The sequence below is a fragment of the Argopecten irradians genome, chromosome 3 (assembly GCF_041381155.1).
Source record: "Argopecten irradians isolate NY chromosome 3, Ai_NY, whole genome shotgun sequence".
NCBI lineage: Eukaryota > Metazoa > Mollusca > Bivalvia > Pectinida > Pectinidae > Argopecten > Argopecten irradians.
In genome coordinates this window covers 50,544,783-50,563,976 of record NC_091136.1, presented here as the reverse complement: position 1 = coordinate 50,563,976, position 19,194 = coordinate 50,544,783, and the positions used below count along the sequence as shown (strand labels likewise).

Below are 19,194 nucleotides of genomic sequence, written 5' to 3'. Positions count from 1 at the left end.
CAAAATTTCACGAATGTGCTCAAGTTAATTTAAGAAGTTAGATGTATTATGTTATCATGTTTTATGCATGCTTCACAAAAAACTTAACACAAATGTGTGAAATGAAAATGGCCATCTTGTAAAGATGATAACAATTTATATAAGATGACGGTTAATTACAACTAAACCATGTTATATATAGAAATAATATGAAAGTTATCAAATTAATACATATAAAATATTGGAATGGTCATGACATAATAAAAATTAGTACTCCAAATTCAATCAACACATAAATTGTTACTGGAGACTCTAAAAATGACCATTCCAAAAACATACCTGTTCACTTTTCAAATAGAGAACAATAAAGACAAAAACAAAACATTACAAAATAATTTTCCTATTGTGGCGATTCGTCAGAATTAAGCCACACAGTGAGATGCTGACTATCTTGCATCAGTAAAAGAGTCAGCATGCTCACTGCCCCACATTTTCATCTCAATTTCCTCTTTTTGCACAAAAAGGGGAAATTGAGGTGAAAATGATGGCGCCTCTGAATGTTTTTGCAGAGATGAAGCTTAATATATCAGCCAATTAGCAATCAGTATTAATATAACAGCCAATGAGAGAGCGTCTGATATTAGGGCTTTATAGAGGGGAACTATAAGAGGCCACATAAAGGGCGCACATATATATATATATATGATTAAAAACAGAAAAATACTCATGTTATCAAATATTTACCTTTTGTGCCACTGCGACTCCCATTACTCTAATGATAATCGTGATCTGCATTATGAGCCAATAAATGCAGCCTAGACTTGGTGTAGTAATATTTACTGACAACATGATAGTCCGTGCGGAAAAATTGACTTTGTAGTTGAATGAACCATTTTTGTTATGAAGCTTATGAAAAAATCTTTTAAATGACTGGAAATTTAAAAGTAAACTGAGAACCTACTAAAAAAACGTTTGAAATTTTGTTATCTTTTTGATTTTTTATAAGGACTATTTTTTATCACATTGAACATGGCTGTTGAGGTTAAATGGCTGAAGCGGGAAATTCAAATGTTCACTCGCATCTGAATTATGTTTTACTTTGAACTAGGCCAAATTGACCCCTTTTGACCCCGCCCCTCAGGCCCCCAGAGGGTCAGTCCAATCATTTGTACAATTTTGAATCCTCAACCCATAAGGATGCTACTATTACATTATTAGTGCTATCTCATGCTTAGTCTCCGGGAAGAAGTCGTTTATATGGAAATAGCCAAACTGACCCCTTTTGACCTTGCGCCGCATGCCCCAGGGAGATCAGCACCATCATTTGTATAATTTGGAATCCCAACCATATAAGGATGCTACCATTACATTATGGGTCTTATTACATGCTTTGTTTCAGAGAAGATGTTTTTTATATGGAAATAGCCAAATTGACCCATTTTGACCCCGCCCCTCAGGCTCCCAGACGGTCAGCCCCATCATCTTTACAATTTTGAGTCTCCATCCTATAAGGATGCTACCATTGCATTATGAGTGCTATCCCATACTTAGTTTCAGAGAAGAAGTCGTTTATATAGAAATAGCCAAAAATTGGCCCCTTTTGACCCAGCCCCTCAGGCCTCCAGAGGGTCAGCCCAATCATTTGTACAATTTTGAATCCCCACCTTATAAGGATGCTACCTTTGCATTATGAGTGCTATCCCATGCTTAGTTTCAGAAAAGAAGTCGTTTATATGAAATAGCCAAAATTAACCCCTTTTGGTACCGCCCCTCAGGCCCCCAGGGGGTCAGCCCGACAGCCCGACTATTTGTACAAATTTCAGTCAGCAACCCATAAGAATTTTGTTAAGTTCCGACCAGTGGTTATGGAGAAGAAGTCTATTGGTGACGAACGGACGGACGACGGACGACGGACGACGAACGACGTAAGCCGAACGGACGGACGACGGACGACGGACGCCACGGTACGGTATGGCATAGGCTCATCTTGGTCCTTCGGACCATGTGAGCTAAAAATGAAATAACATGAATAAAAATCGATAGTGTTAGATACCTGTATGACAACAATGGTGTGATTATCAAATACAGTCGACAAATTAAATAGGAAACTTTCAATGGAGGTGTGTGGGGATATAGTTTTACACTGTGTATTGAAACGTTGTATATTTCACAGAGATCAATAACATTCTGTCAGGAATTGCCGGTGTTCACATGCTTCACATTTTCTACACATACTTTATTTGATTTTGTTTGTTTAGTTTTACTTCCTATTAACAGCCAGGGTCATTATGTCGTATTATTCCCCAATGATATTATATTAGTTATTTGACTCGATACTATTCGAATAAGGGAAGACTTAACCGTTTCAGCAGGCCAGTGTCTGGTACAAGCATTATACGTGCTAGATCTAGTATCGTATTTGCTTATAAAACTTCAAATCTGATTGACAATGATAAACCTAATCGTTAGCAAAATCAAGCCGATCCACTTAATCAGCCTACCCTAAATGGTGTTTTTAATCACCGGTATTCATTTTCCTTGGCGCATGCGCGGTGGCAGTTTAAAAAAAAAACTTGCGACTCTACTAGTGTTCTGAAAGATTTATTAAGTTTTTGCGACCATGCCTGAGTAAATACTGCAATATGTTACCTACCATAATTAAATACCCACGGTAATGTTCTAACCGTAATAGTCAACGTGTACATGCGGTATTTAGCTGTTCAATATCAGATCGTGTTTAATATCTTCTTCTGAAGTGCGAGAAGAAATAAACAAAATCCAAAATTCCGCAGTATTTATCCTTGCGATAACAAAACCAAATCATATATGTGACTAAATGTGATGCAAGATACTCACCTCATTGTAAATAAATATCATAGCTTCCATTGGCCTACTACAACGAATATTTTAGGGAAAATGGTCACGATCTTTTGACAGTGTAGTGAGTCAAGCCATGGATTTGTCACTACGTCCTTGGTCAAGCAGACACATGTTTTATGCTTCAAAATCTTCACTACAATGAATGATAATAACAAAGAAATGATCAACTTACGATTAATCAGTGATTTATATTTCTTATCAAGACATTTGGACAGAAAAATCGATTGTTCTGCAAGAAAAACGTCTCCGTGAATCCTAATGGTCAGGTAAACGTATGCAGGTAACTCAAAGGAGGTAACGCTAAGTACAAATGGCAAATACAAAAAAGTTAAATACAGTACACTAAATAACAAATCAATGTAAAATAGATATATACCTATATTAATATTTTGGACATTATAAAAAATGAAATAAAATATGAAATAAAATGAAATATAAAATACAATGTAGGCCCATATGAAATAATATTATTTTTTCATAAATTTTTCTATTTGTGTTATATTTGTATTAAGTGAATCCAAATTTGTCCTTATAAAACTCTAGTACGTGTAGTATAATTTTAAGACCTTTTATGCAGACTATTGACCATTGTCGTTTGGATATTATACTTAGATGATAGCATAGACCGAAAATACCAGATACCAAGTGACCAATGCGTTCTATCTTACCCTTGTATTTTCTTTCAATCACAATCATAAAACCTTTTAATGTATATATATATATATAGGAAGATAAAGGTATAAAAATATCCAAGTAGTTTAACAAAAGACTTTAAAGGACATTGTTATGAGGTTATTGGTGAAGGACAGATGGCAGAAAAGGTTCGTTTATGCAATTCATGTATGTCTGGTGAAGTATCTAAAGTATAAAAAAACGGGGAAACTTAGTTTCGGAAAAGGCCAAGTTGCTGAGGAATATTTTTTCATGACATTTATTTCAAAGATTAAGTCTAAGAAACCTGATGTAATTATTGCCATAATCTGCAGACATTAATACTTCCTTTGGGATAGGATTATTGAAAAATGCCGGTATAAAAATAAACTTTGCTGATGCTGTTCTATGCTTTACCTTAATTAACAAAATATTATATAGTTTTGAAATAGGGACAATTACATTTTTTTTATGAATTCGAATAACACCTCCTTTAGTACTTACAGTACTTTGATTAAAGACAAAACTCCCACTTATTTATCCCCCCCTTCTGACTGAATTCAAACGGGTCAGACCTGAATAAAACATCCGCTACTTGCATCATTGTTTCATTAAAACGACATGCAATTATTGATTGTGAGTGATAATAACGAAACCGTCTGTTTAGGTTAGATATAAGCGAATAGATATAATGAAAACCATCGGAATTTAAAATTATTTTCATATATGGAGTCGTGTAAGATTAAAGAATATTCCAAATGGTTTATACCCAATATCGTTGTTGGACTGACGATTATCAGCTACCCCTATACATGTACACAATGTTTAGCGTACAGGTCAAAACATTACGAAGCGTTATAAGATTGTTGTTGATTAAGTAACGCACAGTTGGATTCAAGCTTGGTTTCGTGTTTCTCGCTCAACTCGATCTTCGAAATACTTGGATATTCCACACTATAAATCTCTGAGCTTATATTTAGCTTACAAATTATAAGTATATCAATATCTAACAATAATCCTAACACGTTCTATTTAAAGTCATAACAACGCGACAAATGTCTATTTACGTCTTCTACAATGCGATTATTGGCAGCAATGGGGATTGTATCAAACATAATTTAGATATTAATACTAAACTTTTGGTAGACTATGTGCGACAGAATGTTTCTTAACTGAATACGGTATAGACATCAACTATATCATCGTTTAATCTTCTGATTGTATCAATGTCTTTATCATATCACAATTCTTACCCTTACTCCTCGGTTTGGTTTTTGGTCTTATTAGTTTAACGTCCTTTCAACAGCCAGGGTTATGTAAGGGCGTGTCATGTTTGTCGGTGGAAGAAAGCCGTAATACCCATAGCAAAACCACCGACCAACGATCAGCACCTGACAACTTCCCCATATGAGATTCGAACTTGCACCCCAGAGGTGGAGGGCTTGTGGTAATTAATCCTGCAACTGCCCCACATACTTAGGAATAACTACTGCCTGATAAACTTGTGCTTTATCCGCCAATACGATGGAACATTTTTCAACTTGACTCCGAACTTTAACCTTCCGATGAAGTCATTCAGTCCCACTAAAAGGTGACGTCACAATCTCTGGAATGGTGTAATTTTTTCGATATCGAAAATTTCGTATGGCAAGGTCGTCTTTTTCTTGGCTCGTGGCAAAGGTATGTATTGTAAAGTATTTTTTGAAGGGAATCATTTTTTGGGGTATTTTCATATTTTTATATATTAAACACTGAATAGAATAATTGGTACTGTTTGCAAATGCGCTTATATATTTCCCACAATAGAAACAAAAGGAGGATGTTTCGATCGAAACCAAGTAAATAACTGAAAATTTGCTTTCGTTTGCATGTCATAATGGTTGGATGATAAGCAGAATACACGGTTAGTATCATACAATACAAGGTTTATTTTGGTGCTTGATAAAGAAAGCTGAGATGACTCGGCAAAGACTCGTTATCTCGGCTTTCCTAAGTCTCGCACAGATATAAACCTTGCATTGTAAAAAACTAACCATGTGTTCTCTATATAAAGCGTTTTGACTAATACTATATTTGTATCTTAAAACAGAGGTTTTGCTTTAGAACAATCAACAACTGCCCGTAAGAATATGGTGTTGTCTTTCACATATGTATCAGTTTCCAGTCTGGTGTGCTGGAGAAAGCATGGCACGCGACACGCTACGTTCATCTCAGTTGTAGGTCTGCGGAAACTGTTACTCGCCGGGTTAGGTGTGAACGTCTCACGTACATGATTGCCCATTTCATTTTCATCCAAAATCATAAGAGTGACAGGTAGTGTAAAGGGCCATTGTAGCAGGGCATCAAAGTCACCCTTCATGACAACTACAAAGAAGGAAAGGTATGTGCCTTTCCCTGTTCCGTCCCCATTCAGATATACCCGCCCACAGAGTTTGTAGCCGTACTGACTGGTGTAAAACGGTTGACTGTACAACGATAGCGTTTTACCGTTAACTGCCTCCGTTTTCCGCCGACTGTAATCTCGTATCTTCCACATCAGAACGCCCTCTTGGTTGATAGTTTCGAGCAGTTGTAGTTGGAGGTCTATCTCACACATTCTGACATCTAAAAGCCCAACGTGCTTCTCAACGCGTTCGACAACTTGAACATTTGCGCCTAAATTGAAATAAAATAGAAACCACTATATATCAAAACAATTACTTGATGTCCGATCTAAAGAAAATACCAAACGGATTATGATAAAGGCTAGATACGGATTCACGGAACATCCAATATAGTGAAATAAACGTGACGTACTGAAATATGAGATATATCCAGACCAGGTATTTATAATGCGCAGTGTCATTTCTATTTGTTTGAATGTAGGGAACAATCCTGTGCACATCGAATGTACATCAGATTATCAAACGGTGTTTTTAAAAAACATAACATGTAAGAGTGTTGGCCTATCAATTTAATTTGTACAAACGTAACAACTAAAATCTCAGTATTGCCGAAAACCTTAACTTACTTTCACTTTTACGTTTTCTGTTTATATCATTTCAACGATTTTTAAACAAACACTGCATATAAAATGGCATTCTATCAATTAATAATTGTACTTATAAATTCAATTAGTACTAATGTAACAATTGAAATTTCAGTATTACTGAAAAATCTGAAAATATCTAGTTCCTCCCCATATTGATAAATTTTTAATAACGGTAACCAAAGGTTACGTAATTATCAACCCAAACAGTGGTTTGTGGTATCACATCAACTTACATGCAAGTGGGACAATATCTCATCTTATATCTCATACTCCTTCAATTAGTAAACGTTAATGTTCATTTATCGATCCATTGCTTATTTTCAAAACAAATGTTTGTTTACATCACATTCACAACAAAAAGTATAAGAATTAACCTCCAGTCTGTCCGGCGGTGCCAATAGTTCTCTCCAGTGTTTCTATTCTTTGTTTGGCTGCCTGTGCTGTTTGACTAACTACAGTGACGTCCCGTTTGATAGTTTCGACACTATCGTTACTGACTCTACTGTCCAGTTTCCTTTCAACGTTGATCACCTTTTCTCCCTGGGAGACAAGCACCTTCTGTATCAAAGAATAATGAAGACGAGTTAATGGCACGAGGACATGGTTGTCTTAATGGTATAGCTGCCGCCATATTGTATAATTACTTTGAACTTGAATATATATTTATTGAATCCTGTACATAATGAAAATTATATTTGATATCGCGATTGTATTTTCTATAAAGAGACTCTGCATTGTAAATATTATATTACTATAATTCCGTAACCTAAGTAAAGGTGAAAAGTGGTAATGCCATTTTATTGAATTGTGTGTTTCGGCCTGGAGACAGGATTCATAGCTTTCATCAAGGATCGAGTACTTTTCTTATTCAAAAAGATGATGATAAACATGTCAAATACATAAGGTAATGAGTGAGCTTTAGTATGAGCATGACAACCTTCATATCTTGTATTGCTTTCTTGTTTGTCTGGTTCTCCTTCCTCAGCCTGCTATTTTCATCCTGGAGTTTTGGAATATTCTCAGATTCTTTTAGCATTTCTTGTATTGTTTCCTGTATACATTGATAAAAATGGTGTTTCAATTTGATTAAACTCATCGTATTTCGAGATGAATTACTTGTTGTTATGATGAAAGTGTTATAGCAATAAAAAGATACTGTAAACCAATTTAATTCCGCGTTTAAATGTGGAAATAAATCGCTGCGAAAATGTTTCAATTACAGGTAAAGTAAACCTCAGGGTTCTAGATGGCAAGTTTTAGATGACCTTGAGTATGATCACGCGTTGTTACATATACCGACTGGTTTACAGTAATCTAATGTGGTGCTATATGATACGTTTTTGATACCTGTACAGATATTTGTAAAATATGATCTGGTATATTTTGTAATATCGGAATCGTTATTTGTGATACTAGACTTCTAGTATATAGTTATGAGGCAAATCACATGTATTGCCAGCGAGGCCATTTAGTCGGCTTAAATTCCGATTTAACACCATTTTCTTAAAATCATATTCACGACAGACTTTGCTTTAAGTTATCAGTTACGCGATGAGTATCACATTTTACCTTTAGTTTGTCGATCTCTTCTTCATTGCCTGTATCGGCATGAGTGGTGAGGAGGAGTTCTACATGGTAGAGTAGTCCCTCCTGAGCGTGTTGCTCAACTTCATGTCCTCGACCCTGTTAATGGTCATACACAGCTTGATAATGGTAAGCAGACATGGATAACTACACTTTGAAACTACTTTTTTGTGAGTCATGTATTCATTACCAGCATACAGGTAATGGCATTATACCAATTTAATTAACTTCTTTTAAACTTTATATCTAAACAAAATGTACCGCAATGCGGCATCCAATAGTATTAAAACGATAGAAAATTTTAATTATAATAAGCTTAAGGATAAATGACCTGGTAAAACATAAATATATTACACTTTTGAAATATTTTGCATACATTTTGTGTAAAACAATCATAACATGCCATCATAGATATCATAGCGATTCAGTTCATTTAACTGTTTTTTCTATACCTCAAAGCGACATCCCATACTTTTAAAGCGACACGACTGTTTTCGAAGTGGACATTCGTTGTTATGATTGTGTAACTGTAAATATTGTAAGAGCAATTTCAAAACGAGGAATTTCTTATTTTGTAAAGCCTAACATTCCTGGCTTTGATTTTTCGAAACCAAAATTCAACCTTAAGGTTTTATCTTATGTAATGTACATGTATATGAAAACATTAGACTTAAGTCAGATTTTGACTTAGTTTGTTTCGAGAAATTGGGACCTAAACATGCATGTAACACAAAATAAATGACTGCATAAGATCAATAAGACGCACAATGATAATTGCAGAAGTTGGCTTCTTTGGAGTTTTGTATAAGGATTAGGGATATGATTAATAAAATAATCTAGATTTTTATATGACCTCGTTATATTTATTACCTCTTCTCTAGACATCGAAGTTATTCCACATTGGTTCGGACAGTCTAGAATAGCATTAGAACACTCATGCGCCAGATGATCCTATATGAATTACGAATGTGTATGTTATAATGCTAAAGAAATAAAAAAAATCACATGGTTGATTGATTTATAATTCAACTTATCATGTATGAAACGTGTTTAATGTTATCTTAATGTATACTGGATAACAAATCATATTCCACAACACCAATGGCAATCACATCAAAAACTAAAAAAGTAAATAAAAATAGAATAATCCTTGATTGAAGAAATGCATCATAAATTCATCCGCTTGGCTCCAAATTGCGCGTGACATACTCAATATATCGAGAAATAAAGTTGAGTAGCCTATGGTTGAAATCAATGGGGTTTATACTATCAATTCACCACTGACTGTAAATATATATATACAGAAAAAATAATCTTCACATTGTCCGGTGTAATAATATAGAAAAAAATGCAGAAACGACGATATATATATACACACACGGACGATTTAAAAAGAAATGCTCGATAACAACTAAATTGATCTGAGCAAGCCGGTATTGGTACATGTAGATACATGTAAGTATGATATTTGGTATACAGATAACGTTTCTGTCTTTCAGACGCATATCATACGGACGCTTTAGACGGACAGTGAATGATTTCGTTTTAATTAACGCATTTTACCTGATTTAGTTGCTTATATACACGTTTTGTCCCGAATTGAAATTTCTTAGACTGAATTTCAGATGCCAAAAGGCTTTTATCCATTGATGTAAGCAGGTTTATCGAAATGATTCACTTCGGTATAATCTATACCTAATTACGAATCCATTTATTAACAAGAGTTGTCAATATTACAAGTTGTGTCGCTGATGTCAGATAACAGATTTCTGCAACATGCGGAATTTGCGAATGTCATACGGCGTTCATGCTTATGGAACATACGCCAAATTAAGACCTTTCTAACATATTACGCAATGATAGAAACCGCAGATTAATTTGTAAAGAAAAAAAAATATTTGTTTTCTTATTTTCAGTATGCATTTAGATTTACTAAATTACATCTTAGTGAGCTCGAGATCCCGAAAAGGATGAGGACACAATTTAATATGAATGATATGCTTATATGGTCAAATATCCATCTTTATATCTAATCAAAAATTGATTGTTCTGATATCAGAGATTTGATATAAGAGATTATAAAATTCTAGGAGCTTCATGCCTGTTTTTCACTGAAAGATATTTATTGCGACGTTTTTCATTTTACTTTAATGCATCGCATCCTTATAGCAACATTCCTGCTTCCCCAACCTAGATGTTTAAATCTCCCAATTACTTTAATACGATAATACTATGTCCACTCTACAAAATGTACTACTTGCAGAAAAACGATATCTCGAACATTGAAAATATCTTTGAACTCTACCCGTTTAAGTATACTGTGGCTAAGATTTATGATTACATCATGACATCATTTGAAAATATTTGCTTCATTTTGCTCATTTGTACCGGGTGACATGTATTTTGGTTCTCTTTAGCTTCAATTATATTTGTATATGTATGTGAACCGTCCTTCCTTATTATTAATTACTTGACCTGTATCGATTTTCAAAATATAATATTGTATTATCACCAGAAAATAGAAATGAGGTATGACTAATTTGTAAGCTTTTACTTCAATGAATTTATCCAAGTGACTCGTTTCAATATAAAAAGCGTATCCTATATCCGACCTACCATTTGTTTTTTATCGATCGAATACATGTACCATTCAAACAGTAGGCATGAGTTTATTTCTTTAGTCGGCATTAAAGTTACAAATTATAAAACAATATAGGCATTACAGATACATAACAGCAAACAAAACAACCACTCCATTATATTACCGTTAGATGGTTTTAATGCAGTGTAGGATGCTTTAGACATTTTGAATAGTTGTGAAGTGATGCAAAGAGGTCAGTGAAACTATTCACACAAAACAAACGTATAACTGTCATCTATTATTTACAATAGCAATATGAAATTATGAACGAGGTGTGGTATATATCTGTGAATATGATATCGTGTTGTTGTGCCGAATGATTTGATAATATACTTAATTATCAAAACAACATCAGACACATTTAGTACATAAAAAAATGTGTGTTTGTACTTTCGATGTCCGACTATACAAATCTGTTTATCAATGAATATAATAATATATCTTATAATGCCATACTTGGTTGTCTTTGGTCACTTCTTTGTTTTGGAAAATGACAAATAATGTATATGGTATATATAATATTTATCATGACATTGTATCATTTAAACGTTATTTCATTCAACTTCGTGATATTCTTTCTTCATCGTAAATTTGCAACATGAAAAAAATCTACATCATTTTAATACAAGGCTGGAATGTTTTTACAGTCCACTTCTATTCTGAGAAAAATCGTGTCGTCTTTGAGGTACGTCTCCGTTTCTAATTTAGAATGAAGAGCAAAACAAGGAACTCCGCACGCAACGTTCATTTCCGTTGTCGGTCTTTTGAAGCTGTTACTAGTTACGCTTGGCATAAAATGTTCGGCGATGTGTTGTCTGGTTCCGTTTTGGTCTAATAGTTTCATGGTAACCGGGAGTTGGAAAGGCCAAGGAAGGAGAGCATCAAAGTCGCCACGCATCACCACCATGAAGAACGAGAGGTGTGTACCTTTGCCGGTTCCATCGCCATTCAGATAAACTCTTCCACAAAGTTTGTATCCGTATTTACTCGTGTAGAACGGTTGACTGTACAAGGACAGAGTCTTTCCGTTAATAGCGTCACGTTTTCGTCTGCCGTAATCTTTGAGTTTCCACATCAGGACCCCGTCGTGGTTGACAGTCTCCTGTAGTTGAAGTCTCAGGTCCAACTCACTCATCCTGATGTCCAGTAAACCAACCTGTTTCTCTACATTAGCTGTGGCGTTCGGTTGTCCCCCTGAAGATATTATTATTTAAATAATAAGATTTAATGATATATATGATAGTGCAAAAACATATTGAATGACTATCTGGCATCGTACAACTAAGATCAAATAATGTTTCCAAAACCTGCAAATGATAACGTGAAATAAACATAACCACAATTGACGTTAAACAAAACGACAAAAAGTCAAAACGCGCTTTCTATCTCACACCCCGCATGGACATGCATTTTCCAAATTGTATTAAAAATACATATTAAACATTCTTATTAATACGCGGATGGAATAAATAATATTGTTGGAAATTGAAAATTAAGATAATACATTAAACTGACACATACCCCCGTCGTATCCCACTGTCATTCCAGATCGTTCTATGTTCGACATCCTCTTATTGGACTCCTGAACTACACCCTTTATCACCGCCACTTCCTGTTGGAGTTTGTTGACGGTCTCCACGGACGCTTTATCCTCCAACTTCCGTCCGGTCTGTATCACCCTCTCGCCATTACTTGCAAGGACTTTCTGTAATAGTAATATGGATATCATTTTTACAAACATTGGGTTTGAAAATAAAGATTTATGGCAATCACGGTTTTCATCGTACGAATGTATGTCGATATCCCACCTAAGCAAACGTCACAGAGTTGATACAAGATTGTTTTCAATGTAGAGTGAAAAATATGTTTATTTACATGTATGTAAGTCAAAACGCATTTTATTTTATGTAGTGTGAACGATATTTTTTCACTGACATGCTCACGTAAAGCTTAAAGATATGATTTCCATTATGCATATAAAAACTGTCTTATTTTACATAATAACATTTTTCATCTTGCATAAAAAAATTCTTGCCTGACACACCATGTTCACCGGAACACGTAATACGTTTTATGTGATCACGTAAAAGAAAAAAAATGTTTTTCACACTACATTAAAATATAATTCTCGTTTTACAGATAAAAGATCATGTCACCTCAGAGCCACCGTATTGTGATACTAGCATTCCGTTAAATTAGCACCATCAATATGTAGAGATTCAAGGGAGATCCTCAACTATATAGGTAACCGCAAATCTACACAGACGACAAGTTTAGCGTACCTTCATTTCCTGGATAGACATCTTGTTGGCTTTACTCTCCTTTTGAAGTTTTTCATTTTCTTCGATGAGTTTGGGTATCAAGGCATTCTCTTTTATGACTTTATCCAACATAGCCTGGAACACATGATTGTTGGTAAATGTTTAATCATAGGCATACAATTTTCAGTTTAATTTTTGGCGAAATATGTATGAGGTCAGATACCACCATGTTCACATAAAACATAGTTGTGAAAGAAATATTCGACTTGTCTCTCTATAAATTTCGTCATTTTATATTTGCTTGAGCAAAACATGATATGCCTCGTTAAAGGAATATAGCCATACATACGTTTAGTGGTACAGTGTATCTGTGAAACATATTCAACACTATCCTTAGTCTTCCTTGTTTTCTCACTTCGGTGTGAATTTACAGAATCATTATTGCATATTACCTTCATATCTGCCAGGGCTGCTCCATACTCTTGGTTTGTGGCGATCTTTCCGTTAACTAGTAAATCTACATGTGTTACGATTCCCTCCTTTTTATGAACTTCCAGTTGTTCATCACTACCCTGTGGATATATTAATTCAAAATTAAGCATAAAATTAATGTAAGTATTGGCTAATTGTATTATTGGGGTCAAAGAAGTAACAATATCAACAGGATTTTCCAGAAGACACGGGATCCCATCAAACGTAAGTCTGTAGGATACGAATTACGTCAAATGGTAATATGGGACAAAGAAGTAATTCCAACCGTGTGGACAAAAAATGTCCTACTTATATTATTATCATATTTCTGTAATGAAGTTAAATGTACAAAGATCAAAGTACAAGATAATAACATTGTGTTATCCATCTATTATTGTATGGTAACTTTTAATCTAAGGTATCTATTGATTCACGTAAACAGCTTTTTTTATCTATATTGTGAACATATTTACCTCAAATGTACAGCCATGTTTGACAAATGGGCACACAGCCTTCTGTAGTGGACATTCTGCTAAGTGGCTCCTGACCTAAAAATTAGTATACATTCATTTACAAGGTCTTGGACATGTCTTCTTATACGAGGATTTATAATATTGAACAGGTATTATTAAATTGAAACAAAACGTGATAGACTTACTGTAGTGATACCGTTTAATGAATCCTTAGAACATTTTATAGAACATTTAAGTTATGGCACGTATATCCTTTACAAATTCGTGACATCGAAATCAATAAAAATACAAGCAAGAAAATGAAAGAATCCTAATCGTCATATCAATGAAAAAGTGCATTACACAATAAATCCCTGCTGTTTCTGCTACTAACCTGTTCCCGCACAATATCCCGGGCCCCACACTGGTTAGGACACTCCACTGGGAAAAGTCTACATTCCGAGTCATGGTGATTCTATTTGAAAGAAATCACATAATCAGTCACGATGCCGATTCTCATGTACAGCTAATCAGCGCTTCAAAACATTATGTCTGTTGCATTGATATCAGTCGCTGCACGGCAGATGCATGCAGTAAATCTGCTTATTAATCAAACCAAATGCTCAATAATGCAATTTTATGTATGGTTGTAGAAATGAATGTGTATGACTAAGTATTAATTTCATAACGGGAAACATTTATCTAAAAATCATAAATTTCGAAAGATACATGTGATAGCACCATACAGAAATATGGTTTAGGTATATCTTCATTGTATTCTTCATCATATTAATGTAATCCTTACCTGGATTGTACTAACGATGATGCGATCCCGACAATACTGACATTCTATTTCCCTTTGTTCACATGTGTTTGATATGTGGTGCTCCAGCTCTGAGAACAGTACGACTTGTCGACATTGTTCACACTGGCGTCCTTGGTATTTACAGACAGATTCGTGTTTCTAAAATAATCATATGAATATTGTGCAAGTACATATAATGGGTGTGCTTCCTGAAGCTGTTTTATGATTATTTTAATTGCATTACATAACATTTAAAACCTTAAGTAGTCAAATGCCACTGACTCGTCTTTCATTATAAGACCACAATCTAATAATATGGTAAGTTGTATGTTTACCACAATCTAAACTGTGACCACTATCAACTAACTGGTTATTATTAGCAATACTCTCAAAACAAAGACATTATTTATAAATATTTCATAACAAAACCGTTTTTAGATATAGCATAGATGACTTGAAGAATTCATTCACTAAATGAATAATTCACTGCATACTTACGGAAAGGTCTTTCCATGGAAGCTTCTCTGGACAGCCTAAGTCCTTATACTGACAGTATACCATAAGGTTCGATATTTCGCGTCGTTTACACACATCTGGAAATATCTGGAATACATTTCCAATAATTGCTCTTTTAATGCCAAAATTAAATCCATTTCATGCATCATACACGTATTACTTTATAGTTGCACATTGTAGGTACAAATTATGTATCTTGAATATAATCATTTGTTTATTTCTGAAAAAAACGTGACATGTAAACATGTATCTTTACAAAACCAAAATCCAAAAGTTTGCTAATTTTAAGCAGCGACAGGGTTTAATTTTAATGCAAAAATGCATGAATCTTCCTGAGCATCTTTAAACCAGTAACAGCTTTATATCAAATATATAGTTGTTTCAGGCTCAGTTAACAAACCATGGATTAGCCCATATGTTCAGGAGGATTATACCTTCATTCTTACACCGACAAGATCGAATCTGAATTAAAAAACCACGCAAATTTCTATAAACAATCAAGCAATGTAATATTAAAAGATACGTACATCTTGGCTTGTAAATACCATTGCACAGCCTTGTACATGACATGTTCCTGTCTTGCTACGTTGTAAGATGCGTTCAATATCGTCCTGACAGACGTGATGACCACAGAGTAGTTGTATAGCATTCGATAGTACTGATTGACAAACGGGACATCTGTTCTCTTCCTTTGGATCAGACACGAAGTTCGGTTTACCAACAGGATTCCTGAATGATGACTTGAATTGTAATGAATTCGACGGAATTCCACCATCTGTTTCTAGTGACATATTCGTAATATTGTTCTGTGATGTATATACTTTAATAAATAATTATCTCTGAAATATTATTCTATCAACGACGGTCGTATAAGATTCACAAATATAGAATTTGTTAGTAAAAGTCTAAATAAACTTAATCTTAGGCCTCCATGCCAATTTACGTATGTATACTGTTCAAATGGCGAATAACAACCAGACAGATGTCTAATTGTGTCATAAGGTTTGCTTTGCTTCCATTGCCATCCACAGCCGCATTCACATTTGAACATTGTTTGCCGCCTGGGAGTTCAGACAGCTAATTGTCTTCATTGTGAAAAATGGTCCCACTGTAGAAACAAAAAAATCAATAAAGTATTACATGTGGATGTTTATGATTACATGTTATTTCACATTATAAATAAAAGTTTTATATTTCCTAGAATAAATTACCTTCCTATCCATTAATTATTGCTTAAATCTCAAATAAGATTTTGAAACACATCTCTTTAATAAGGCGAATCATAGATTTTATAACGTTTTTCTGACACCTGTACATTCTGCAATTATATTAGCATTTTCATTCGCCGGTAGAATTATCAATGATGTAGAATCATACACTCTATGCAATATCTTAAGACTACGTGACAAAATTATGAATTAGTTAATATATTGAAATCCAGTTAATTCTTTGTCTTGTATCAGGTATGCAAATATTTATTTTTTTCACGTATCCATACAGTTCACAAAGTTCAGCTATATATAAGTAGTGATATTTCTATTTATTTGATTTGAGTTTTTTCTTACATATAACATACAATATAGCATACAAGTACCTTTTTCAAAATGGTGGATAATGTTTTTATTTTGAATATAGAATATATGTTACACAAAGGTATGAATTGTAAAGTGGCTCAATAATGCAGCCTGGTCTAAATTTCCTCTTGCGTTCGGAGATACGTTAGGCATGCACAATTTTACAACTTTCCGCACAAATTTTATTATTACTGGCTGTTGGAACAATGTAAAAATCATGTTATCAGTAGCGAATCAAAAGTTATAAAGGTTTGAATGATATGATATGAATGATATATGATATCGGAATTAGGTTTGTTGCTTAATTAATTAATTCACTATTCATTTTAATATCTATAAACAGTCAACATAACTCTTTTCATGTGTAGTCATATTGATGTACTATATGTGTTGTTCATTCTGTTTATAAAATCTTAACATTGGTACTTTTGGAGGAAATAAAGAAAATAATAATGATGTGCATTAGAATTCTATCACCAAAATAATGATTTCATTTATAGCTTTTCAAACGCTGTTAGATAGCTTTTTGTGTATAAATATTATTGAATTTCTAAATATATTAATTACATGCATACTTATTTAAATGAGTAGACCCAGGTATTGACGCAATACTGTTTAAGTGGCACAAAACCATGTACATGTACGTACATTGTAATGTTATGTTATGACATAACGTCAAACACCTGCACTAGGCTGAAGTAGTGCTACGGTTTTAGTTATTAGATCATATTTCTAAATATACTCACTGATTCCAACTTGTTGTTTGCTAGTCCTAAAATGCCCACCTGAACCTCACACAATCTACCAAACGTCTGTTTGCAATACCAGTACGAATAAATTCTATTAATAGTTATTTTCAAATATAGACAGGGTACTTTCCGCAACTTTAAAACATCTATTTTTAGCATACTATGTTTCACAAATGTCTATATACATATCAACATGATCCTTTTTGGATTCTAAGACAACTCAGGAGGCTGGGTAGATGTAGATAAATCTGCATTTTAATGCAAACTAGACAGAATGAGGGATAACTTTACTGCTATAAGTGTTTCCATAAGTTATTTCGCCTGCAGTTAAAAATAGCAATATACAGGTTACGGAAAAAATTGTATCTAAAAATAGAATGTACCGGGGAAACCCAGTAACGATACATGTAACACACTGTACATGTGGAAAACCCAGAATGCGAGTAGGTGGTATCAGTTAACAAACAGAATAGAGATCATCATATGGTTGATGCACCGGTGTGGATATGCACGAGGTTTAAAAGTAATGTATGTACATATATATACATATATATATATTTGTTTATAATTTTAATAACGGAATAATATTTATAGGATCAAACTTTGAAATTATTTCACTTTGATATTGTACAAATTACATTCACAGTATATTCAATTTTGATGAGTTCGATTAGCATGTTCAATTTTTGTATGTGCTATTGACATTAGTAATTAAGTATTATATTTTGTTCTGAAACAATGGAATATGAATTGATAGGAAATCATGAAGAATCCGATTTAATTATTTAAAAGGAATTAAAAATAAACAGAACGCGTTGTGTAAAATGGACGAAATTGTGCATAAGTTGCGTGGACAAACCTTTGCGCTTATGCAGTGCAACTTGCTTGGCACAGGGATTAACCCCCTAACAAATTTAAAACTTTATAAGTCTATTGTTCTTTCTAGAGCTTTATTTGGTTGTGAGCTCTGGTTTGCACTTTCTTTAACCGATTTGCGGCGACTAGAGACTACCCATCATCTATGTACCAAACTTATACAGAATTTTCCAATACGTACTAGATCAGATATTGCATTGGGAATGTTAGGTATAGTATCTCTATCTGTATATATTGAACAATGTAAGTTAAGATTTTTTGCTGCTCTGTGTAATGTCAAGTCTGTATGTACTGCGAAGCAGTTGTTTTTGTTACGTCTATACCACATGTATTTAGGTATATATAAGTCGAAAACAGGTTTTATTTTCGACGTATGGAATATTTTTCATAAATACAACTTGCAGTCGTTTGTTTATGATTACTTAGAGTCAACCTGGATTCCAAGCAAACGTACATGGAAATATATTGTTAAAAATGTCTTACTTCTTGAGGAAAGTAATCAATGGAAACAGCGTCTGACATTAAACCCTGAATTGCGCAGGTTCAGAAATATTCACATGGAATTTTCTCCATCGATTTTGTGGTCAATTTCCAAAGTTTCTCCATCTTTTTCTGGTATCTGTAAACGCGTCTCCAAATTATGGATTACTCCCCCTGATTGTGAGTTACACTGTGCCAAATGCAATTTATGTGTGTCTGACGCTGTTGCCCATTGTACTTTAGA

At 34.0% G+C, this 19,194-nt stretch overlaps 4 protein-coding genes across 15 annotated transcripts in view; 1 reads left to right on the top strand and 3 right to left on the bottom strand.

Moving 5' to 3' along the window:
• LOC138318963 (zinc finger protein-like 1 homolog) overlaps positions 1-19,194 on the bottom strand; it is a 433,896-nt gene that overhangs the window by 36,118 nt on the left and 378,584 nt on the right. The gene's annotated exons all lie outside the window — the stretch shown is intronic.
• On the bottom strand, positions 238-10,635 carry LOC138318959 (TNF receptor-associated factor 3-like). Of its 4 annotated transcripts, XM_069261798.1 has the most exons (6): positions 8,996-10,635; positions 8,578-8,652; positions 8,111-8,224; positions 7,479-7,592; positions 6,916-7,099; positions 238-6,165 (listed from the first exon to the last, which is right to left on the bottom strand). In XM_069261798.1, the coding sequence occupies exons 1-6, from the start codon at positions 9,008-9,010 to the stop codon at positions 5,591-5,593; spliced, it is 1,077 nt and encodes a 358-aa protein (XP_069117899.1). In that variant the 5' UTR covers positions 9,011-10,635; the 3' UTR covers positions 238-5,590. The 4 variants fall into 4 exon arrangements, with proteins under 4 accessions (XP_069117899.1, XP_069117901.1, XP_069117900.1 ...); XM_069261800.1 differs by lacking the exon at positions 7,479-7,592; XM_069261799.1 differs by lacking the exon at positions 8,578-8,652.
• Positions 10,779-19,194, bottom strand: part of LOC138318955 (TNF receptor-associated factor 3-like) — a 13,574-nt gene continuing 5,158 nt past the window's right edge. For 2 of the 3 annotated variants that reach the window (XM_069261784.1, XM_069261786.1), the window contains exons 2-10: positions 15,799-16,379; positions 15,254-15,358; positions 14,756-14,914; positions 14,345-14,425; positions 13,972-14,046; positions 13,480-13,599; positions 13,049-13,162; positions 12,288-12,471; positions 10,779-11,960 (exon numbers count right to left, since the gene is read on the bottom strand). In XM_069261784.1, the coding sequence (XP_069117885.1) occupies positions 11,386-11,960; positions 12,288-12,471; positions 13,049-13,162; positions 13,480-13,599; positions 13,972-14,046; positions 14,345-14,425; positions 14,756-14,914; positions 15,254-15,358; positions 15,799-16,062 (1,677 nt within the window). In that variant the 5' untranslated portion in view covers positions 16,063-16,379 and the 3' untranslated portion in view covers positions 10,779-11,385. Of the gene's footprint in view, positions 11,961-12,287; positions 12,472-13,048; positions 13,163-13,479; positions 13,600-13,971; positions 14,047-14,344; positions 14,426-14,755; positions 14,915-15,253; positions 15,359-15,798; positions 16,380-17,591; positions 17,697-19,194 lie in introns of those variants that run through there. The other variant, XM_069261785.1, reaches the window with a different exon arrangement.
• LOC138318960 (uncharacterized) overlaps positions 17,820-19,194 on the top strand; it is a 27,456-nt gene continuing 26,081 nt past the window's right edge. For 6 of the 7 annotated variants that reach the window (XR_011207930.1, XM_069261806.1, XM_069261805.1 and 3 more), the window contains exon 1: positions 17,820-18,122. The gene's annotated coding sequence lies outside the window, so the exon portion shown is untranslated. The remainder of the gene's footprint in view (positions 18,123-19,194) is intronic. The other variant, XM_069261804.1, reaches the window with a different exon arrangement.